We start from the raw sequence: 23,524 nt of genomic DNA, 5'->3' as shown, positions 1-23,524 counted from the left end.
AAATGGAGGATCCTGCGGGGTAGACAGAGGGCCGGGGATTCAACCGAGGGAGGGGATTGGAAGCTGGGATTCAGAGGGGGCGGGGACAGAACGCAGAGTAATTCTAAGGGGGCGGGGACAAGACCAGGGACTTGAATAACCAGGGGAGGCACACGGGAGACAGAAATCGGGATTCCTGGGTGTTGGATAATCGGGGGCGTGCAGGACCTCCGGAAGCCCATCGACCGAGTGGTGGACTCGTCGCACTGGGTGGAACATATGCAAGTGGGAGACAGGTCCGGCGCTCTAAATCCGGGGTCGGGGAGGTGTAATCGGGCTTGGTCCCCAGGATCCGATCCGGTGGACCCCTGATTCAGCGTAGTAAGTACCGGACGAGAGGGGCCCGAGGTACTGCGGGGGCTGGAGGCCTGTATATTGGGTTGGGCGTAGGAGCCTCTCCATCACTTGTCCTCGAAGCATCCCTGACTTCGAGGCATGCGCAGTAGGGTGCTCCCTCCCCCCATCCCCTCCAGCCCCGATTCTGGGGGGAGGGGACGCTGGGCCACCCCAGAGCGGATGAATTTATAGACAGTTCCCGCATCCCTATACCCTCTTAGAATGGGAAACGGAAACAGAGTGGACAGTGTCAGCGTCCAGCAGGTGTTCATTTCAAATGGGTCTAGGGCTAATATTTTCCTCTTGATCCGGTAACTCACCCTGAACAGGTTTCCCCTCTCCACCCCTGAATCGTGAAAGTCCTATATTGGGGGGAGGCGCTGCCCTCACACCACATTCTCAGCAGAGCCACAAAAGGGGTTAACGCGAGTTATCCCTCCCGCCTCTATATGCGACTCTATGCGTTCACAGAGATCACCAACTGAGGCGCCCCCCCCCCCCCAACACCGGAGTGTGGGTCAGGCCGGGACCCTCACGATCCCTCAGGTGCTTAGGAGGGGTGAGTTGGCGTCCCATGTTCCTGGGTCTGTGGGAGGAGGGAGCTGGGGTCTTGGACTCCTGGTCGGAGGGAGCAGGGAGCTGGGGACTTAGAGAATAACCCTCTGTCCTCCCAGGAGTCTAGCGGGACATGGCTGAAGCGCACCAAGCCGTGGGCTTCCGACCCTCACTGACCTCGGACGGGGCGGAAGTGGACCTCAGTGCCTCGGTGTTGCAGGAGATCTATCTGTCTGGACTGCGTTCGTGGAAAAGGCATCTCTGCCGTTTCTGGGTGAGGAGGGCTGAGGCTTGGTTTTCTTCCGGGGATCCAGTTACCTGCTTCCGTCATGCCGGAGGCCCACTTCTGGGATCATATCACCCACTGATGGGAATTCTGATGTCCATTTCTAGGACTTCTTAAAGCTATTTCCTGGTCTGTGGCTCACTTCAGGGCTTCTCAGCCTCACCTACTAGGTGCCCCTATTTACCTCTTGCACCCAGTTCAGGTATCCCCAATTTTTCCCACACTTCCAAACATAACTTCCGCCTCAGTTTCTAGAACTCAGTCCCCTTCCATGGTACACTTCTAGTCTTTCCCTTTCACTCCAGGCTCTGATCTGGGTACTCCCCCTTCCACAACTCCAAGACCCGATCCAGATCTTAGGTAGCCCCCACCCCAATCTTGAAGGCCCCCTGGTTCTGAGTTGTGAACCTCCAATGTCTGTATCCTGCACTCTCCATAACTACAAACCCTGCTGCTTTGTTCTGGAAAAGCCCAACTTCTGCTCCTTGCTCTGGCTCTAGAAAGCCCACGTCCACCATCTAACCAAAACCCATGTCTGCCTCAGGGTCCCTGGTCCCAGAACTCTGACACTGTCTACATACAGAATCTCCCCACTGGTCACCTCCTCTTTGAACACCTGTGGGGTCAGCCATGACTGAGTTTTAATCCTAAGCGCTCCTCTCTGAGCCTCAGTTTCCCCACATGTAAAACAGGTGTAACCATGGCCCCTTACTCACAGGACAGTTGCACGGATTAAATGAATTCTTACATGTAAAGCACTGAGCGAAGTACCTGACCCATGGCAAAGGCTAAGTGTTAGCTTTTGATAACATTGTTCTTTATTCATTCACCAGATATCTTTGGAGCATTTGTTCAGGGCCTGGCACTGTTTGGGGCACTGGGGATACTGCAGGGAGCAAGACAGATAGAACCCTGCCCTCATGGAGCTCTCCATCTAGTTGCAATAAAGAAGAAAAATAGCCCTGGCCAGTGTGGCCTAGCAGTTAGAGCATTGGCCCACAGACCGAAAGGTCCCGGATTCAGTTCCTCGTCAGTGGGTTGCAGGTTCGATCCCTAGCCCCAGTCAGGGTCGTGCAGGAGGCAGCCAGTCAATGTGTCTCTCTCACATTGATGTTTCTTTCTTCCTTCCACTATGTCTAAAAAATCAATGGGGCCGGCCGGTGTGGCTCAGTGGTTGAGCATCAACCCATGAACCAAGAGGTTGCTTGTTTGATTCCTGGTCAGGGCACATGCCCATGTTGTGGGCCCAATCCCCGGTAGGAGGCATGCAGGAGGCAGCCAATCGATGTTTCTCTCTCCCCCTTCCTCTCTCTAAAAAATCAATTAAAAATAGCCCTGGCCGGTTTGGCTCAGCGGTTAGAGCGTCGGCCTGCGGTCCAGAGAGACCCGGGTTCGGTTCCCGCTAAGGGCATGTACCTCGGTTGCAGTTTGTCCCCGGCCCTGGTTGGTCGTGCGGGTGGCAGCCACTCGATGTGTCCCTTCACATCGATGTTTCTCTCTCTCTCTCTTCCTCTCTCTCCCTCTCGCTCTATCTGTACAAAATATGGAAAAATATCCTCAGGTGAGGATAAAAATAAATAAATAAATAAAAATAATAAATAATAAAAATATTAAAAATAAATAAAAATTAAAATAAAAAATGGAAAAATATTGGTGAGGATTAATTTTTTTTAAATGACAGAAAAATAAGCATATATATATTTAAACTAAGATATAGTTACATACAGAAAAATACATAGATTTTTAAAATTTCTAGTTTTTGTTTTTTGGTACGTGCCCCTAGCGGAACTGAACCCGGGACTCTCTGATCCGCAGGCTGATACTCCAACCGCTGAGCCAAACCAGCCAGGACAATTTTTTTAATTTCTTAAACAAATTTTTTCTGTATTGATTTTAGAGAGAGAGGAAGGGAGAGGGAGCGAGAGATGGAAACATCAATGAGAGAACATCGATTGGCTGCCTCCTGCAGCCCCCCACTGGGGATCGGGCCCACAACCTGGGCATGTGCCCTGACAGGAATCGAACTGGCGACCTCTTGGTGCATGGGTCGATGCTCAACCACTGAGCCACACTTGCTGGGCAGATTTTTTTTAAGTGTACAGTGAATTTTCATAATACTTCGCTGCAAGGCAACCACTGTTCTGATTTCTATGCTTATGGATGGGTTGTGACTGGAATTGCATTGTTGAATATTTTGACTGTCACCCCCGCAGAAAAGGCAAGACCTGAAGCCCTTTTAGAGTCAAATGTCCCCTGTGGCCAGTGGTCTCCACCAGACTTTCACATTAGGATTGAATGATAATTGTAATAATGATCACTCTTTCCTATCACAGAGCCATGTCTCTCCCTGATGGTCACTTGAAGCTCTCATTTCCTTCCTCTTTTACTTTGGGACCGCAGGTCCCAGGGTGAGGGCTGTGCCCTCAGCAGCACCAGAGCTGTGGTTGCATAGATGCATAGCCAAACCTCACTGTCTTCCTTTATAAAATGGGAACCTTGACAGTCCCTGCCTTCAGGTGTTGTAAGCATCAGTTGTCTAAGCAGAAGGCCTGGCTCACAGAAGTAACCACTTCAGCATTACCATTCTTTTTTTTTTTTTTCCTCACCCGAGGACATTTTTCCATTTTTTGTACAGATAGAGTGGGAGGGAGAGAAAGGAAGAGAGAGAGAGAGAGAGAGAAACATCGATGTGAAAGGGACACATCGAGTGGCTGCCACCTGCACAACCAACCAGGGCCGGGGACAAACTGCAACCGAGGTACGTGCCCTTAGCGGGAACCGAACCCGGGTCTCTCCGGACTGCAGGCCAACGCTCTAACTGCTGAGCCAAACTGGCCAGGGCTTTTTTTTTTTTTTTTAAATATGTTTTTATTGATTTTTTGAGAGAGAGAGAAAGACCCATGAGACAAACATGGATCGGCTGCTTCCTGCACGCCCCCTACTGGGGACAGAGCCCTCAACCTGGGCATGCGCCCTGATAGAGAACTGAACCAGGACCTCTCAGTCCATGGGACATTGCTCAGCGCACTGAGCCACACTGGCTGGGCAGCATTGCTATTCTTATGTGCCACATTGGTGCTGTGTGCCTTTTGGCATGTAATAACGTCTCTGGGCTTCTGCCTCCTCATTTCTAAAATGACATTGAGTAGTAGTGTGTTCCAGGCTGTACACTAAGCAAGCTCTTTTAATCTATTACTCCTAGGGCCTTTTTTGTTGTTGTTAATCCTTACCCAAGGATATTTTTCTCCATCGATTTTTAGAGAGAGTGGGAGGGAGAAAGGGAGGGCGAGGAGAGAGAGAGAAACTGATGTGAGAGAGACACAATGATTGGCTGCCGCTCACATGTGCCTCAACTGGAGCCAGGGATCGAATCTGGGACTCTCTGGTGCGTGACTCGACACTCTAACCACTGAGCAACATGGGCCAGGGCCCTAAGGCCTTCAGGGTAGACCTGTTGTTAGTGCCATTTTACAGATGAATAAACAGAAACCCAGAGAGGTGCTTTCACTTTCCCAAGGTCACACAGCTGTTAAGATGCAGAACTAGGGGCAGAGCCAGAATGAGCAGTCTGGTTCTAGAGCTATGCTGATGCCCACTATCCTAGGCTGCTTTTCTTTTCTTTTTAAATATTTTTTTCTTTATTGATTTTAGAGAAAGAGGAAGGGAATGGGGGAGAGAGAGAGAAACATCTATGAGAGAGGACATCAATTGGCTGCCTCCTGCTTGCCCCTCAGTGGGGATCAGGCCCACAACCTGGGCATGTGCCCTGACCGGGAATCGAACTGGTGACCTCTTGGTGCGTGGGTCAATGCTCAGCCACTGAGCCACAGTAGCCAGGCCTGGGGTTCTTTTCTAGAATGTGGTCCTGTTACATGTGCCATAGGGTTGTTGTGAATTATGGGAAGTGGGCCAAGCACATGGCATGACATGTAGCACTGAGCGGGTAGTTCATCAGCAAGAGAACACAGTGTTCCCTGAAATAGTTCTCAAATGAATATGAAATTCAGAGACATAATATTCCCCAGAGGATGATACCTTGTAGTATATCCTGTTACATTAGGGTCCCAAGGCATCCAATGGTCTGAGTGTTGATAGTGGACCTTAGAGCCAGGGAACCTAGGTGCAAATCCTAGCTCCACTGCTTCCTGCTCTGTGGCTTTGAATGAGTTCTTCAAACTTCCTTTCTCAGTTTCTTTGTCACTGAAAAGGGACCAGGATGGAACCAAGGCAGGTTTGCTCTGGCATGATTTGGAATGTGTGGGTTCTTGACTTTCTGTAGGAAAGATTTCACAGTTTGAGAGAATGTTTATTGAAGCTGTGGGCGCTGAAACAAAGGAAGGGCTTAAGATAGAAGAGGCAAGGTCACAGCAACAGGAGTGAGCTTAAGCTGGGCTGCCTATGCCCTGGCCTGTTTGGCTCAGCGGTTAGAGCATCCGCCTGCGGTCCTGAGAGACACGGATTCGGTTCCTGCTAAGGGCGCGTACCTCAGTTGCAGTTTGTCCCCAGCCCTGGTTGGTCGTGCGGGTGGCAGCCACTCGATGTGTTCCTTTCACATCGATGTTTCTCTCTCTCTCTCTCTCTGTTCCTCTCTCTCCCTCCCACTCTACCTGAACAAAAAATGGAAAAATGTCCTCGGGTGAGGATAAAAAAAAAAAAAAGAAAGAAAGTGGTCCAAGCTGGGCTGCCTAGATGCAGGAAAGGAAGTCAAAGAGACAGAAAAAGTGAGTCATGCTGGGCTGTGTGGATTCAGAAAACAAGTTACAGTGACAGAAATGAGCCACACTGGGCTGCATGGGTTCAGGAAAAAAATTACAGGAGCAAAAGGAGGGCCCTTGGAGACAGGTTCAGGGGGTTAGCCTAGGACAACGACCACTGCCCACTGCTCCCCTGGCTGCAGGTCTTGTGGGGACCCTTAGAGTTTAGGAGAATGAAAGCTAAAGTACACCCCTGAGGAAAGGGGGACACTGGTGTGCTCAAGGGACAGTGTGCATTGGGTCCTTTGCCTTAAGGGTTTTCATCTTGTATAAAGGCAGAGTTTTAGGGGAGATCTCAGGGTAGGGTCTCAACAGAATATTCAACAGCTTTCCAGGTGTTTCCTTTGATATGCTGATGTATTAAAAAGAGCAAATAGGGGGTTTGGAATCATTTTCTTTTTCTTTCTTCTTTTTTTTTGGGGGGGGGTGGTACATGCCCTTAGCAGGAGCCGAACCCGGCACTCTCTGGTCCGCAGGCTGACGCTCCAACCGCTGAGCCAAACCGGCCAGGGCTGGGATCATTTCCTGGTCAGCTTCACTGCTTTACTTTTATCTTTGATTTGCGCAGCTCTAATTGGGCTTAATTGTTATTTATTTCCCTGACTTCATCCATTCTGGGGTTTGGCTGGCACTAATTGCACTAACTGGATCTCTGTTATTTCTCTCCCTGACTAGGGTGATTTAAGTTACTCTAGTTGGGGAGGAGGGGTTTAAACCACCTGCTCCTAAGTGTCCTTGGTTAAGAAAGATAAGGGTTTATGATTTATTATCAGGCTAATTGTTCAGCCTTGTTTAGCTATCTATCTCAGTTTCCCTGTTCCACTTGCCAAAGAGTTTTCCTAGCTTCTTACTATCCTGCCTTATCTTCATCCATATAATAGAGATAATAATTACTCCCTTACTGAATTACAGGGGAATAAGATGATTTAATGGTGTGCCTGGTACTTGGGAAATGCCATGGAGACATTTCCTGTTATTATGAAGCCTCTGTTCTATTGCAATCAAAGCACCAAATAGAAGAACTGACAGCTTCTTTAAGAAGGAAAAATGAAACAAAAAATAAACACATTTGCCTGTAATCTTTTCCTGCCGAGCCAAAGGAAGATTGTCAAGTAAATAAATCCCCAAAGTGAAGTAGAGGAGCAATAGAAAGGATCACTGTAGTAACATTTATTGAGCACCTGCTGTGTGCCTGGCACTGAGCTATGCCATGCAGGCCCTTCGCCAGGCCCCTTCTCTGCTTTATTTTCTCCATAGCACCTAGCTCCATCTGACTCGCTAAGTCCTTCACTTATGTGGACATTGCCTCTGTCCCCCATGAGAACCTTGCTGTCTTGTCACTGCTGTAGGACCCCAACAAACATTTGTGGAATGACATTTTCTCATTCAGCCCTTGTGACAGCCTTGTGAGCCAAGTTCTGAGATTGCTCCCATTCTACAGGTGAGGACACAGAGAGGTCACATGCCTGCCATTCCGCTTGTTAGTGACAGAGCAAAGGGTGTGACTCCAGAGCCCCAGTTCTAAACTCTGATTTCTGAGGCCCTCCTGTCCCTTAAATGCAGGAAGAAGAGAGAAAGTGGGTTCTTTTCTTTTCTTTTTTTTAATCCTCACCCAAGGACATTTTTCCAGTTTTTGTTCAGATAGACTGGGAGGGAGAGAGAGGGGCAGAGAGAGAGAAACATCGACATGAAAGGGACACATTGAGTGGCTGCCTCCCACACGACCCAACCAGGGCTGGGGACAAACTGCAACCGAGGTACATGCCCTTAGCAGGAACCGAACCCAGGTCTCTCTGGACCACAGGCCGATGCTCTAACTGCTGAGCCAAACCGGCCAGGGTGAGAAAGTGGGTTCTTGAGCCTGGATGGTGATGTCCCCAAGTAATGGTAGCTCTTATCCTGTCTTAACCATGCTCGCTGTGTGACCTTGAAGCTGTTTGCTTTTTTTTTTTTTTAATGTATAATGAGATACTCTTAGTACTTAACTTCTCCAGTTGTGGGGAGGATTTAAAGAGTTAAGCCTTGTAAAGGGCACCTGACATGTAGTAAACTCTCATTAAGTGTTAATTATCTTGTTCACCCTCCCCTCGGAACCTGATTAGTAACCCAGTACTTTCATTCATTCCTCATTCATTCTATGGCCAGGTAGTTCTCGAAGGCCTATCAAGCTCCAGATGCTTCTCTGTCTGGAGGATTATTTTGCCTTCTGGGTTCTTCCTGAGGGGAACCTCCTTCAGGAAGCCTTCCCTGACTCCCTTGGGATGAGCAACCTGCACCACAGGGCTCCTGTGCCTTGTCTATCACCATTAGCACGGGCTTCATTCTCGTTGACCTCCCTGAGGACAGAGTCTAGATCAGGACCCAGAACACACTAGGTGCTCAGTCTACCTAAGGATTGGGCTTAGAGGATGAGATTGAATGGATGCCCTTTCTTCCCCACAGAATGACTTTCTCACTGGTGTGTTCCCCGCCAGCCCCCTCAGCTGGCTCTTCCTCTTCAGTGCAATCCAGCTCGCCTGGTTCCTCCAGCTGGATCCTTCCCTAGGACTGACAGAGAAGATTAAAGAGTTGCTGCCGGACTGGTGAGCTGCCCACTTCAGCCCAGTAACCTCCCTACTCCCTTTCCTTCTTCCCAGTAAGTTTCTCTATCAGTGTGCTGTGCCTGCTAAGGAAAAGTAACCTCTGGGACCTACTTTGGGACGGATTAATAAAGGTAACAGCATCAATAAAAAGGAGGTGATTTTCTCTCTCCTCTCTGTACATTTTCCATCCTGGCTGTTCCTTGCTAAGGGGGATGGTGACAAGCTAGAAAATGTATGGTAATACAAGTGTGAACTCTGCTGGTCTCTGGTTGTATACTCAGGTAAGAGACTTCACCAATATATGTGTCAGGGTCTTCATTTGTTAAACAGGGGTAATAATAATTGCTTCTTAGGGTGGTTGGAAGAATTAAAATCATGCATGTGGAATATTCAGCACTGTGCCAGGAGATGGTTAAACGGGACTGGTTGTAATATTATAGTTGTTGCTGTCAGCTTGGGGAAAGAGTTGGCAACCAGGTAACAGTGAAGTGGCAGGTTCTAACCCTTGAATTAGTCCCCTGAGGACGCAGGCAGCCCTAAAGGGCAGATCTTGGATCAGAGGTAGAAATTTCCAGAAAGGTTAGATTTATCTAGTCTACAGAGGGGAGTGACTCGCCCCAACTCCCCCAGTGGAATTTGCTCCCATGTCTCTTTGCTACTTTGCAAACATGTTGGCTTACTGTAGGCCAGAGTTTCCTAAACTTGAGTTTGATTTGGAACCACCTGAGAAGGCTTGTTAAAACACTGACTGCTGCCTGCTTGGTTGCTGAGCAGTGGTTAGAGCGTCGGCCTGTGGACCAAGGGGTTGCGGGTTTGATTTCTCCTCAGGGGCAAGTACCTGGGTTGCAGGTCTGATCCCTGGCCCTGGTCGGGGTTGTACGGGAGGCAACCAATCAATGTTTCTCTCCCTCCCTTCCATTCTATCTAGAAATCAATGGAAAAATATCCTTGGATGAGGATTAACAAAATAAATAAATAAGACACTGATTGCACCTAGCCGGTGTAGCTCAGTGGTTGAGCCTCGACCTATGCACCAAGAGGCCACTGGTTTAATTCCTGGTCAGGGCACAAGCCCAGATTGTGGGCCCGATCCTCAGTGGGGGGCACGCAGGTGGTGGCCAGTTGATGTTCTCTCTCATCGATGTTTCTATCTCTCTTTCCCTCTCCTTTCCTCTCTCTAAAATCAATAAAGAAAAATAAATAAATAACCCAACAACACTGACTGCTAGGTCCCACCGCAACAGATTCTGCTGTACCAAGTTTGGGTGGGGCCAGGAATCTGAATTTCCAGAAAGCTCCCAGGTGGTGCTGATTGTGCTGGTCCAAGGGTCACACTTTGAGAACCACACTTAGAGCATAATTTGATACTCTATATATAATTTGTGTCCCTTTAATAGAAACACCGTTTGCCCTGGCTGGTTTGGCTCAGCAGTTAGAGTGTCAGCCCTCCTGGGTTCGATTTCTGGTCAAGGGCACATACCTGGTTTGTAAGTTAGATCCCCAGCCCTGGTCGGGGTTGTGCGGAAGGCAACCCATCAATGTGTCTCTTTCACATCAATGTTTGTCTCTCTCTCTCCACCTCCCTCCCTTACTATTCTATCTTAAAAAAGCAATGGAGCCCTGGCCAGTTTGGCTCAGCAGTTAGAGCATCAGCCAGTGGACCGGAGAGTCCTGGGTTCGGTTTCCGCTCAGGGCACGTACCTCGGTTGCAGTTTGTCCCTGGCCCCGGTGGGGTCATGCGGGTGCCAACCACTCAATGTGTCTCTCTCCCATCGATGTTTCTTTCTCTCTCTCTTCCTCTCCCTTCCACTCTATCTGAAGATAAATGCAAATATGTCCTCGGGTGAGGATAAAAAAAAAATCAATGGAAAAATCTCCTCAGGTGAGGATTAACAACAACAAAAAAATAGAAACACCAGTTATTAAGCACCTGTGAATTTTCATAAGAAGTGATTTTAGAAGCTTGGTGTCCCCGCAATCCTGGGAGGAGAAATGTACTGAGAGAGAATCATGTCTACTTTACAAACAAGGAAACTGGACTTCTCTGACTAATTCTACACGACGAGCCTCCAGCAGCCAAAAGACCAGAGTCAGAGACTATTGGGAAGGGCAAGGGCTGAGTGAGGCCGGAGGGGAGGGGGATTGAGGCCAGGGGGCCCAGGCCCACCCCCTTCTTCCCTCCCCCAGGGGTGCACAGCACCACAGACTTCGAGGGGTCCTGGCTGCCGCACTGTTTGCTTCGTGCCTGTGGGGAGCCCTGATCTTCACTCTTCACGTGGCTCTGAGGCTGCTTCTGTCCTACCACGGCTGGCTCCTCGAACCCCACGGAGCCATGTCCTCACCCACCAAGACTTGGCTGGTAAATGAGGGACGGTGCCCAGCTCAGGCCCTCCGGGGGCCCACCTCTCTGTCCCCCTCTCTCTGAGTCTCTATCCCCCTTTGGGAGGTATCTGCCCCATTCTCTCTGTGGGTTGCCACACACACCCCACCCAGGTCCCCAGCCCCAGGGAGGGGTTTAATGACCCACTAATTCCCATTCCCCACCCCCCAGGCCCTGGTCCGCATTTTCTCCGGCCGCCACCCAATGCTCTTCAGTTACCAACGTTCCCTGCCGCGCCAGCCGGTGCCCTCCGTGCAGGACACCGTGCACAAGGTGGTCCCGGTACCTGGGGATGGGAGGAGAGGCGGGCGGGGCGGGCACGGGGCGTGAACTACCTTCTTCACCTCTTCCCACAGTACCTGGAGTCCGTCCGGCCTGTCCTGTCGGACGAGGACTTCGACTGGACAGCGGTCCTAGCACAGGAGTTCCTGCGGCTGCAAGCGTCGCTGCTCCAGTGGTACCTGCAGCTCAAGTCCTGGTGGGCGTCCAATTATGTGAGTCCCGGGTGGGGGAGGCAGAGGTTCCGAACCCACTCTCCTAAGCCAGCGAGGTCTACGCCCCGCCCCCGCCCCGCCCACAACTCCTAGGCCCTGTGGCGATTGGAGGCTCTAAACACGCAAGTCTTCTGAGCCCCGCCCCATCCACACTTTCAGCCCCACCTCCTGCTCAATATTCAAAAGCCCAGTCCCCAAACTCCAATCATGTAAACCCAGCCCCTGATACTCCTCTGTACTCCAGTATTCTGCACACTCATCTGCCAACAGTTTGAGCAGCTCCCTCCATGCTCCGACTTTCTAAAGCAGACTCTCCAATAATCTCAGCTCTGCCCACATCCTGCACTCTGCCCTTAACCCTCCAGTACCTGAACCAGAATTCCAGGACCCATTTAATATTTCGGCCCCTCGCCTGGCCAGCCAACACTCTAAGCCCCACTCCAGAATAGATCCCCCCTTCAAGGAAACACCTTCCCCAAATGGGCTTCCATTCTGAGTTCAGGAGCTAGACCTTTTGGTACAGTGAGTTGAGCTCCTTGGAAAGCTGGGGCATGGAGTCAGCGACTCCCCCAAAGCGAGGCTTACGAGGCTCCCGTTCTGCAGGAAGCTGTAGACGACCGTCAGGCCGGGTGTGCAGGCAGCGGTAGCAATGAAGAGACAGATGGGGTGGTGTGAGTGTCTGGGGGTGGTCAGAGGCGGCCTCAGGGCTGCATTGAGGGTTGAAGAGAATGTGAACCAGCCAGGCTGGTGAAGGAATGCCTTGAGCAAAGGTGAGGAAGTAGGAGGGTTGCCCCGTGGGGGCTGGGCAGTAAGGAGGCTTGACTCCAGCTGGAACAAGGGAATTGAAGGGTGTTGGTCATGAGAGGTGATGGGAAGTGGTGGGATAGGCCTGGGCTCTGCTGAGGACCTTTGACTTTATCTTGGGGGTCTAGGGAGCCAGGGGAGGATTCTGGGCAGGAGAGGGGCAGAGTCAGCTCTGATGTTAGGGAAAGACTTCGGGGAGAGGGGACGGTGGAGGCTGGGAGGCTTGGGTGAGGGTCCAGGGGACAAGGCCTGAGAGGCTGCAGTGGGACACAGGGAACAAGGCAGAGAGTGTCAGGGAGCAGGAGGCTGGGAATGCCAGGCTGTGGGGAGGACAGGAGGGAGATGGCATGGGTATGGCACCCACCGGTCGGACCTGGTATTTGGTAGGGACAAGAGAACCAGCTTTGGGGTCATGACACTGAGCTCTGTGGAGACAAGTTCGACTGGCCGGGTGAGGCCTCAGGAAATAGGCCGGGGTTGTGATCTTCAGCTATCAAAGGAATATGAAATATTAGACTTGGATGAGACTATTGGAGGCAGGAATACAGAGTGAAAAGGGACCGAGCTCCAAGGGTAGCAGCACAGGAGGGTTGGTCGGAGGAGCTTGATGGAGGCACGTCTGGAGAGGTGCAGTGCAAATGGCCCTAGTTCTTCCGTCTTTTCCCATTTGTCATGCTCTTGGACCGAATTCTACTCTTAAAAATTTATACCCGCCCTGGCCAGTTTGGCTCAGCGGTTAGAGCGTCGGCTTGTGGTACAGAGAGACCCGGGTTCAGTTCCCGCTAAGGGCACGTACCTCGGTTGCAGTTTGTCCCCGGCCCTGGTTGAGGTCATGTGGGTAGCAGCCACTCGATGTGTCCCTTTCACATCGATGTTTCTCTCTCTCTCTCTTCCTCTCCCTCCCACTCTATCTGAACAAAAAATGGAAAAATGTCCTCGGGTGAGGATAGAAAAAAAAAAATTTATACCCACTGACACAACATGTATTTCATATATTTTTTTCTCTTTACTGATTTTTGAGAGAGAGGAAGAAAGAGAAAGAAACATCGATGAATCGATTGTCTGCCTCCTGCATGCCCCCCACTGGGGATCGGGCCCATAACCTGGGCATGTGCCCTGACTGGGAATCAAACTGATAACCTCTGGTACATGGGTCCATGCTCAACCACTGAGCCACACAGGCCGGGCCACACAACATGTATTTTATTGTACATCTAAGGCACCACCAATTATAACATGTATCTCATGAACAACAAAGAAAAAAAAGCGAGGCCAGCTAAACACACTGCTTTCTTACCACTTAGAAATTTTTTTAAATTTATTTTTTATTTTTTTATCCTTACCCGAGGACATTTTTCCATTTTTTGTTCAGATAGAGTGGGAGGAGAGAGAGAGAGAGAGAGAGAGAGAGAGAGAGAGAGAGAGAGAGAGAGAAACATCGACGTGAAAGGGACACATCAAGTGGTTGCCACCCACACGACCCAACCAGGCCTGGGGACAAACTGCAACCGAGGTACATGCCCTTAGTGGATCTGAACCCAGGTCTCTCGGGCCCGCAGGCCGATGCTCTAACCGCTGAGCCAAACTGGCCAGGACTAGAACTTTTTTTTTTAAATCCTCACTTGAGGACATTTTTGCATTTATCCTCAGATAAAGCAGGAGGGAGAGATGAGGGAAGAGAGAGAAACATCGATGTGAGAGAGACACATTGACTGGTTGCCACCCACACGACCCCAACTGGGGCGGGGACAAACTGCAACTGAGGTACATGCCCTTAGTGGAACCAAACCTGGGACTCTCCAGTCCACGGGCCGAGACTCTAACCGCTGAGCCAAACTGGCCAGGGCCCACTTAGACTTTTTATATAGATCAGTCCTCATTATTCATGGATTCTGGATATGCTAATTTGTCTATTTGCCAAAATATATCTGTAACCCCCAAATCAATACTGTGGCCCTTGCATGGGTATTCCTCACCGCAGGACATGCGCAGAGTGGAGAAGAATTTGAGTTGCGGCCGCGCATGTTCCCAGCTGAGGTTGAAGAAGGCTCTGCTCTGCCTTCTGGTAGCTCTCATCCTGAAAACATGGGTCCTTTCTGTGATCTGTTTGGTTTCACGTTGTTTGCATTTTTATGTGTTGTTGTTGTTGATTTCGCTGTTTAAATGGCCCTCAAGCATGTGCTGAAGTGCTGGCTTGCATTCCAAGCATGGGGAGGCTGGGATGTGCCTAACAGGGAAAATACCTGTGTTCCATGAGCTTCCTTCAGGCACGCGTTGTTGGCATGACTTCAACAGGATGGAACCAACGATATTTATTAAGTCAAGTGTCTTTAAGTAGAAACACACATAAAAACCACTTCGTGCATTAATTGCTTGATGAAAATGTGGTGGTAACCAGAGTCTCACAGGAACCTGAATTTCCCAGGAACAGTGGTCAGGTTTAGTACTGGCTGACTCAGTGTTCACGGTGACTTTATGGAACTCAGCTGCGGTGAGTAACGAGAATCAACTGTATATGAAACGAGTTTGTCTAGACTCAGTCAGATTTGTATCCAGTATCACTCCCGAGCAAACTTAAAAAGGAATCTGTAGCCCTGGCCGGTTTTGCTCAGTGGTTAGAGCATCGGCTCCAGACCAGAGAGTCCTGGGTTCGGTTCTCGCTAAGCGCACGTACCTTGGTTGCAGTTTGTCCCTGCTCGGGTTGGGATCGTGTGGGTGGCAACCACTTGATGTGTCTCTCCCACATCCATGTTTCTCTCTCTCTCTCTCTTCCTCTCTCTCCCTCCCACTCTACCTGAACAAAAAATGGAAAAATGTTCTCAGGTGAGGATTAAAAATTTAAAAAAAAGAATCTGTAGCCCAGCCAGTGTGGCTCTGTGGTTGAGCCTCAACCCATGTACCAAGAGGTCGCTGGTTCAATTCCCAGTCAGGGCACATGCCCAGGTTGTGAGCCAAATTCCCAGTGAGGGGTGTGCAGGAGGCGGCCAATCCATGTTCTCTCTCATCAATGTTCCTATCTCTCTCTCCCTTTCTCTCTCTCTCGTAAATTTTTTTATTAAAAAAAAAAAAGGAAGCTGTGAATATAATAAATCGGCCAAGACACATTCCGAATCTAATTCTTCTCACTTGCATTTTGATTCAGACTTGCCGTATCTTCCCGCTTTCCACGCAGCCTCGCCCCTGTGTTGTCAAGAACCTAGTGATGGAGCATTTCCTGAAAGATCCTGTGATATAACCAAAGCCATTGGTTGCAGAGCACTTGAATGGCTTTTAATAAAACCGACCTGATTTAGACTTTGTCTTAGAGATTTTCTGACCAGGTCTGATTCATCACCATCTCCTCCCCACCCTCCAACCATTTGGTACCTAGTGCTTAAAATCTTGTTCCAGCCCTGGTCGGTTTGGCTCAGCGGTTGGAGCGTCGGCCTGCGGTCCGGAGAGACCCGGGTTCGGTTCCCGCTAAGGGCATGTACCTCGGTTGCAGTTTGTCCCCGGCCCTGGTTGGTCGTGCGGGTGGCAGCCACTCGATGTGTCCCTTTCACATCGATGTTTCTCTCTCTCTCTCTCCTTCCTGCTCTATCTGAACAAAGAATGAAAAAGTGTCCTCGGGTGAGGATAAAAAAAAAAAAAAAAAAAAAAAATCTTGTTCCATCATTGTCTCCAGGATTTTCTTCATACACATAGACACTCTTCAGCCAGCTTTGATGCTTTGGTTGTTGTTAATCCTCACCCAAGGATATTTTCCCATTGATTTTTTTCTTTTAGAGAGAGTGGAAGGGGAAGGAGGGAGAGGGTGAGAGAGAGAGAGAAAGACAAACATCGATGTGAGAGAGACACATTGCCTGGCTGCCTCCCGCATGACCCTGATTGAGGATCAAACCTGCAAGCCAGGTACATGCCCTTGACCAGAATTGAACCCACGACCCTTTGGTCTAAGGGCCAACACTCTAACCACTGAGCCCAATCAGCCAGGGTGTACCTTGTTTTTCTTGAACAGCTGCATATATTCCATAGCATGAGTGTAGGTTTTAGGTTATTTAGCTACTGATCATGCTGGTCTCCTTCACTGTGCTCCACCCTCCCTGCTGGACACAGGAGAGTCTTGGGTGGCTCGACCCCCCCACTGTCTCCCCGCTACATTGGCCCCAGCCACCCCAGCTTTGTGTGTCTCTGCCCCACTCCCAGGTCACTGACTGGTGGGAAGAATTTGTGTACCTACGCTCCCGGAACTCTCTGATGGTGAATAGCAACTATTATATGATGGTGAGAAAGGGGGAAGGGGGCTAGGAGTCGGGGAGAGGGTGGGGTTCATAGTTCCTGGGTCTAGGATTGGGATGTCTGAGTAGAATGTGGGATTTAGGGTCAGTGTCCCAAGTCACAGTCCGGAATTCGCTATTTGTCCTCTGTTGGGGTCAGGACCTGTGTGTGGGGGTCAGTGTCCCCATCAGGGGCAAACCTGACCCTAGGCGTTTTGCTGTCCCCTGGGCTGTCCCCAGGACTTCCTGTATGTCACACCCACACCAGTGCAGGCTGCTCGGGCAGGGAACGCTGTCCACGCCCTGCTCCTTTATCGTCACCACCTGAACCGCCAGGAGATCCTGCCGGTAAGAGAGGGCCACCCCGGTGGGCTGGGGCCACGGGGGTCCTGGGGGGCAGTTCCCGAGCCATGACCTCCTGCAGACTTTGCTGATGGGAGTGCGGCCCTTATGCTCTGCCCAATACGAGAAGATATTCAACACCACGCGCATTCCTGGGGTCCAGAAAGGTGAGACCCCTCTCTCCTCCTGACTGATAGAGGTGGGACAGTGTCGTAGCCAAGAGCATGTTCTCTGGAGCCAGCCTGCCTGGGTTGAATCCCAGCCCCCTCTTCCTAGCTGTGTGACCTTGAGCAAGGTATTACCTTCTCTGAGCCTCAGTTTTCCCATCTCTAAAATGGGATAATACGGATCCATAGGGTGGTGCGGAATAAGGGAGCGCCCCAGACAGTGCAAGCCACATAGGAAGTGCCTGATGAGGGGTTGCTACTCTTACTCTTACAATGGTTCCCGCCTTTCTGCCCTCCACACTTCTGCCGCCACCCCAAGACCACATCCGCCACCTCCGTGACAGCCGACACGTGGCCGTCTTCCACCGGGGCCGGTTCTTTCGCGTGGGGACCCACTCCCAAAGTGGCCTGCTTTCCCCGCGGGACCTGGAGCAACAGTTTCAGCGAATCCTGGACGACCCCTCACCCGCCTGTCCCCATGAGGAGCATCTGGCGGCCCTGACCGCGGCTCCCAGGTGAGGGCGGGTGGTCAGGTGGCCCGGCGGCCCATCCACCATCCCGAGGTTCCAGAGGGCAGAATGGGGAGCCGGGTGGAGGCTGGGCAGGGTGAAGGGCTCAGCCACATCCCCAACAGGGACACGTGGGCCCAGGTGCGGAGGTCCCTGAAGAGCCAGGCGGAGGATGCCCTGGAGGCCGTGGAAGGGGCCGCCTTCTTTGTATCACTGGACTCTGAGCCCGCGGGGCTCGCCAGGGAGGACCCCGCAGCGTCCTTGGATGCCTACGCCCATGCCCTGCTGGCTGGCAGAGGCCACGACCGGTGAGTCAGCCCTGGGACTTGGACCCCACCCCAACCTGCGACCAAAACCCAGTGTTTATATCTGAGACTCTAGACACTAGACAAGCAGACCCTGGTCCCCAGGGGCCACAGATCCAAGGGCTCCCTTGATCTGAGGACCCCAGACTCAATGCCTTGAGACTTGGGGACATCAAATCCAGGCAACCTTTGGGCCCAGAATTCCGGGACCCCTAACCCCAGATCTGGACCCTCAGACCCAGAGAACCCCAAGTCTGGGGACCAAGTCTGGAGATCCTCAACTTCCTAGATGCCCACTAGTCATCACTGATTCCCTAGGCCCTGGGGAAGTCTCCCTAACCTCCCAGCGCCCTGTAAGCCTTTACCTTACGCTATACATTCTCTCAAAAGTCCCCAACCCCTCAAACCTTAGACACCTCTCAGAGTCCACGCAGAACCACCAGTTGAAGACCCCGCCCTCTTAGAGATCCCTATTCCAGCCCTGATTCCAGAAAAATCTCCCCATCCTGAAATCCCCACAAGACCCCCAGAGAGCACCCCGAGTTCCCTCCTGGCCCCCGCTCTTTGGTGACCACTCTGAACTCTCTGCCGGCAGCTGGTATGATAAGTCCTTCACCCTCATCGTCTTCTCCAACGGGAAGCTGGGCCTCAGCGTGGAGCACTCGTGGGCAGACTGCCCCATCTCAGGACATATGTGGGAGGTAGGGCAGCGAGCCCGCCCCACCCCGGGGACCGCCAGCCCCATTTCCAGACACCTTCCTCTCCAGGGACCTAGGGTCAGAGGAAAAGCAGAGTTTCAGAGAGACACAGAGACCACCCAGCAAAGGGCCCAGGATTATGACCTACCTTTGACAGATGGGCAGTTGGGGCTCAGAGGGAGGTAGTTTGCCCGGAGTCACAGAGCCAGGAGTTGCAGAGCGGGATATGAATCTGGAATGTTCTGAGACCCAAACGAGAGGCTTTTCAGTCACACCACACTGAGTCGGAACTGGCTTTCAGTGCTGACTGGCCGTGTGACCTTGGGCAAGTCACTCCCCTCTGAACGTGAGTTTCCCTTCTGACAGGTGAAAGGGCTGGGGTTTCTTTGATCTTTAAGTCCCATCCAGTCCTGAGAACCTTCAAGTCTCTATTTTACTTAGTCTTAAATCATAGGATGTGGTGTCAGCCCCCATCGGGTTCCCAGACTTCTGTGGTGCTGCAGGAGGGGTTGGATGGGGCTGAGGGTGGGGATCAGGCAGGTGTGAGGGGAAGGGAGGCCTCTTGCAGACCTTGGGAGCAGCCCCAGATCAGCACTGACCCACTGGGCCTATTTCTTACTAGTAAAATGGGAATTTTTTCCCCTTTGATGATGTTGGTAAAGGAAACTCTCAATTCAGTTCAATGTCAGACCCTTTAGATGCTACATGTCAACATATCATCTCTGTATTGACTTTGAACGAGGAGATGTCACGTAAAGTAAAATAAAGAGAAATGCAAGGCTGGCAGGCAGTAAGTGGTCTATCAGGGCTGATGTAAAACATTTAGCAATATTTAAAATATTTAACAATAATAAAAAGCTGGGTGTGGGCCCCGACTCAATCAGAATGGGTGCTGAGGGGTGGTCCCTGGGAGGGCCGGGCAGCCGTTGGCGGCTCCTTATCTACCTGGCGGAAGTACAGGGTTAGTGAGCACCTGATGCTATTAGTATCAGTCCTGCTCTCGACGAACTGAACCTGAGAACCCTCTTGTGAACATGGGTTTCTCCTTCTCAGGGACTGAGCCCATGCCCAGAGGGACTGATAAAAGGGGTCCCTGGTTAGATGGCCCTTGGACCAGAGGGAGGAAGGGACTCTGACAGCCTCCATTTGTACACAGTTCACTCTGGCCACAGAATGCTTTCAGCTGGGCTACTCGGTGGACGGCCACTGCAAGGGGCATCCTGACCCCTCACTGCCTCGGCCTCAGCGGCTACACTGGGACCTTCCAGAGAAGGTGAGTCTGGGTTTGGGGGCCTCTCCTCCGAGTCCCAAAATTCCTGGCTTTGACTCTATACTCATCCCCACCCCCAATCTCAACCTCGAGATCAACCACATCCCTTACTCCATCCCCAACCCCAACTCTAACCCTATCTTCAACCCCAACCGCATCTCCCAATTCAGTCCTACCCCAGCTCCACCCCCACCCCAAACTCGTCTCCATCCCAGCACCATCACCGTACCTAAATTCAACCCTGTTTCCAACACCAAACCATCTGAAAGCCCAACCCTAACTCCATCCCAGTCCCGACCCTGACCTTGTCCCAGCCCCATCCCTGCCTCCATATTTCACCTGGCCCTTCAGCTCCATTCCCTTCTTTGTCCCAATTTCCATTATCCACCCCGACCCTAACTCCATCCTCATGGCATTTCCAGCCCTGTTCCCAGCGCCATCCCTACCGCCATCTCTAACCCCGCCACTCCTGCCTCCCTTCTGGCAGATCCATCTGTCCATCTCCCTCGCCCTGAGGGGAGCCAAGACCTTGTCTGGAGACGTTGACTGCCACGTCTTTCCCTTCTCCCACTTCGGCAAAAGCTTCATCAAACGCTGCCACCTCTCTTCAGACAGCTTCATCCAGATGGCCTTGCAGCTGGCCCACTTCCGGGTCAGTTAGGTTCCCTGACCCCCACCCCCCCTCAGGAGCTCAGTTCCCTGGTCCCCCAAGACCTGCCTTGTCAGCCCCTTTCATGACTCTTCTTGGCCATTGTGGATCCACCGTCTTCTCCCCCACCCCTTAGAGGTTTTTAAAAATATATTTTTATTGAGTTTTAGAGAGAGAGGAAGGGAGAGGGAGAGAGAAACATCAATGTGACAGCGAAAGATTGATCAGCTACGTCCTGCATGCCCCCTACCAGGGATGGCGCTGGCAAGCTGGCCGGGAATCGAACCTTTAGGTGCACCGGACAACGCCCACCCAACTGAGCCCCACCGGCCAGGGAGGGCCGCTATTTCGATTCCTCTCTCCTAACCACACATTACAGGGCTGGAGGAGGCTGGGGGTCCAGAGGTGGGTCAAGTCTGTGAAGACTTCCTGAGCCCAGATGACAGGTTCCTCTTCTCCTTGTCCCCCAGGACAGGGGTCAGTTCTGTCTGACTTACGAGTCTACTATGACCCGCTTGTTCCTGGAAGGCCGGACAGAGACGGTGCGCTCCTGCACGAGGGAAGCCTGCAGCTTCGTGAGAGCCATGGAGGACAAAGAGAAGACAGTGGGTGTGAGCCTCGTGTGAGGCCGCGGCCATTTGCCCACCCTCACCCATACACTGGCAGACGTTTATGGAGCACCTGCTGAGGCCCAGGCCCCTGACGGGGTTAGGGACCGGGAGGAGCCAGGCCTGGACTCTGACCTCAAGGAGCTCCCTGATGGGGGAAACAGAGATAGTTCAGCATGGTGGGATACATGCTTTAATGGGGGTCTCACAGGACACTGGGGGAGCACCCCAGAGGGAGCCCTTTTGCCACAATGCTGCTTTCTTTGATTATTTAACCTCTTTGTGACCCTGTGCACCTCTCTGCTCCCCCCCCCCACCTCTGTTCCCTCTCCTCCCTGCCTATGTGGTTCATTGGAAGGAGAGTCAGACAGACCTGGGAACCCATCTGATTCTGCCCTGCTGTGTGGCCCTGGGCCAGTGACTCCCCGCTCACTGAGCCTGTTGCCCCTCTGGATAACAGAGCTGCTCTCTCTGCCTTGCACGGATGTTTCAGGCTGGGCTGAGGCCAGGGGTGTGACGGACCCCAGCAGTAAGCCCACTTCCTGTTTTTCCATGACCTGTGACCTCCGGGGACCCCAGGACTCACAGTGCCTCGCCCTGTTCCGCCTGGCGGTGGATAAGCACCAGGCCTTGCTGAAGGCTGCAATGAGCGGGCAGGGCGCCGACCGCCACCTCTTCGCACTCTGCATCGTGGCCCAGTTCCTCCACCTGCAGTCGCCCTTCCTGGATCAGGTTGGGGTGCAGGGAAAGGGTTACAGAGGGCAGCGGTGACCTACGGGGGAAGGGAGGCACTTGGGGGCAAGGAGGGTGATGTTGGGAAAAAGAGGGAACAGCAGAAGAGAGAGCCAGGGAGATGGGGCAAGAGGGACAGGAAAACAGGCCAGGTAGGGGAAAGGGGCAGAAAGAACCGGAGGGTCAGGGGGAGAAGAGAAGGGCGGGTTGGGTGGAGAACGGGGCGTGGTCAGAGAGGAGGGGCGGGGTCAGGGAGGAGGGGCGGGGTCAGGAGGAGGGGCGGGGTCAGAGAGAAGGGCGGGTTGGGTGGAGAACGGGGCGTGGTCAGAGAGGAGGGGCGGGGTCAGGGAGAAGAGCAGAGGTGTGTGGTCAGGAAGAGGGGCCCCGCTGCAGATGGGGGCAGGTTTAGGGAAAATGGGTCAGGAAGGGCTAGGCTGTGTGTCCTGGAGCCCAGCCAAGGAGGCCCGGATCTGCGGGTCTGTTTGTCGTCATTGCGCATGTGACCGGCTCCTGTCCCTCAGGTTCACTCGGAGCAGTGGCAGCTGGCCACCAGCCAGATCCCTGTTCAGCAAACCCACCTGTTTGACGTCCACAATTACCCCGACTACGTTTCCTCTGGTGGTGGATTTGGGCCTGTGAGTGGGACCGCGGCACCCCAGCTCCCTGAACCCGGGGCCCTGAGGGAGGAGGGGGCTGGTGGTCTGCATTCCTGCGTCCGTGGTGGAGGAGGGCACTGGGCCTCTTCCCCCCACCTCACTCTGTCCCTTTTCAGATTGATGACCATGGTTATGGTGTCTCTTACATCTTCATGGGGGATGAGATGATCACCTTCCACATTTCCAGCAAAAAATCAAGCACAAAAACGGTGAGACAAACTGGAACACACAGCGCCACCACCCCGCCACCTCCTTCCTCCGGACCCAGGAGTCTGGACTCCCAGTTCCCTCCTTTCCAGAGCCTGAGTCCAGACTCCCAGCTCCCTCCTACCCCGCCAAAAGGATGCCCAGTCCCCAGCCCTTCCTCCTTCAGATCCCAGCCCTCCTCTTTCTCAGACTGCGAGAGCCCCGCTCCCTCTCCCCCTGGACACGACCCATTTCTTCTTCCAGGATTCCCACCGTCTGGGGCAGCACATCGAGGACGCGCTGCTGGACGTGGCCTCCCTGTTCCAGGAGGGAAAGCGTCTTAAGCGAGGGTGCAGAGGGCGAGGGGAGGAGGGCCCGCGGGGGTACCGGTGTGGACCTCTCCCTTGCCACCCTAGGGGCTCCATGGCACCCATGCCTTCCACCAACTTTTGATCTCTTCCAACGGGGAGCTGGTCTCCCCAGGAACTAGAGGGAGGGGCTCTACGGCTGGGCTGGTGCAGGACAGAGGCACAGGCTGTTTGGGTTTGGAAACCCCACATCTGGTCCAATAAAGATGGTGAGCTGGGTGTGGTATTGCTGTGCTTTTGGGCTGGGGAGGGGGGGAGGGCGGGAGGAGAAAAGGTCTCATCCATCCCCAGGCCCAACCATGAATTCGCAGTTACAATCACAGCTCCAGTGACAATCCCTAACGCCAGCCCTGTTTACTGCATTTCCACCCCCAGTCACGCTACCTAACCACCCCAGGCCAATCCCCGTCCAACGCCCGGAAAACTCTCAACCCAGTTTCTGCTGCCCAACGCCAGTTGTCCACACTCTGGAGCATGTGGACCTTCAATGCATTTGCCAATTCTTTTTTTTTTTTTTTTTTGCATTTTTAAAAAAATCCTCACCCGAG

General features: G+C 52.4%; 1 protein-coding gene across 1 annotated transcript; it reads left to right on the top strand.

Annotated features, from left to right (window-relative positions):
- Window positions 1-1,049: 1,049 nt before the first annotated feature.
- Window positions 1,050-23,195, top strand: CPT1C (carnitine palmitoyltransferase 1C). The gene is made up of 18 exons (XM_036274818.1): window positions 1,050-1,204; window positions 8,413-8,552; window positions 10,740-10,911; window positions 11,104-11,205; window positions 11,289-11,426; window positions 16,416-16,493; window positions 16,727-16,834; window positions 16,911-16,995; window positions 17,315-17,510; window positions 17,630-17,812; window positions 18,405-18,510; window positions 19,664-19,780; window positions 20,265-20,429; window positions 20,897-21,031; window positions 21,614-21,766; window positions 22,288-22,401; window positions 22,539-22,631; window positions 22,873-23,195. Exons 1-18 carry the CDS (start codon window positions 1,064-1,066, stop codon window positions 23,059-23,061), a joined length of 2,415 nt encoding a protein of 804 aa, XP_036130711.1. The 5' UTR covers window positions 1,050-1,063; the 3' UTR covers window positions 23,062-23,195.
- Window positions 23,196-23,524: the final 329 nt, after the last annotated feature.

The sequence above is a fragment of the Molossus molossus genome, unplaced genomic scaffold, assembly GCF_014108415.1.
Source record: "Molossus molossus isolate mMolMol1 unplaced genomic scaffold, mMolMol1.p scaffold_m16_p_21, whole genome shotgun sequence".
Taxonomy (NCBI): domain Eukaryota; kingdom Metazoa; phylum Chordata; class Mammalia; order Chiroptera; family Molossidae; genus Molossus; species Molossus molossus.
Note: the sequence above shows the minus strand (reverse complement) of the source record. Positions and strands in the feature narration are given on the sequence as shown.

Bases quoted from the DNA above. Each gene is read 5' to 3' on its own strand.
- CPT1C (XM_036274818.1), top strand. From the start codon at position 1,064: ATGGCTGAAGCGCACCAAGCCGTGGGCTTCCGACCCTCACTGACCTCG. The intron at 10,912-11,103 runs GTAAATGAGGGA...CCCACCCCCCAG, and splicing joins CACCCACCAAGACTTGGCTG to GCCCTGGTCCGCATTTTCTC. The intron at 17,813-18,404 runs GTGAGTCAGCCC...CTCTGCCGGCAG, and splicing joins GCTGGCAGAGGCCACGACCG to CTGGTATGATAAGTCCTTCA.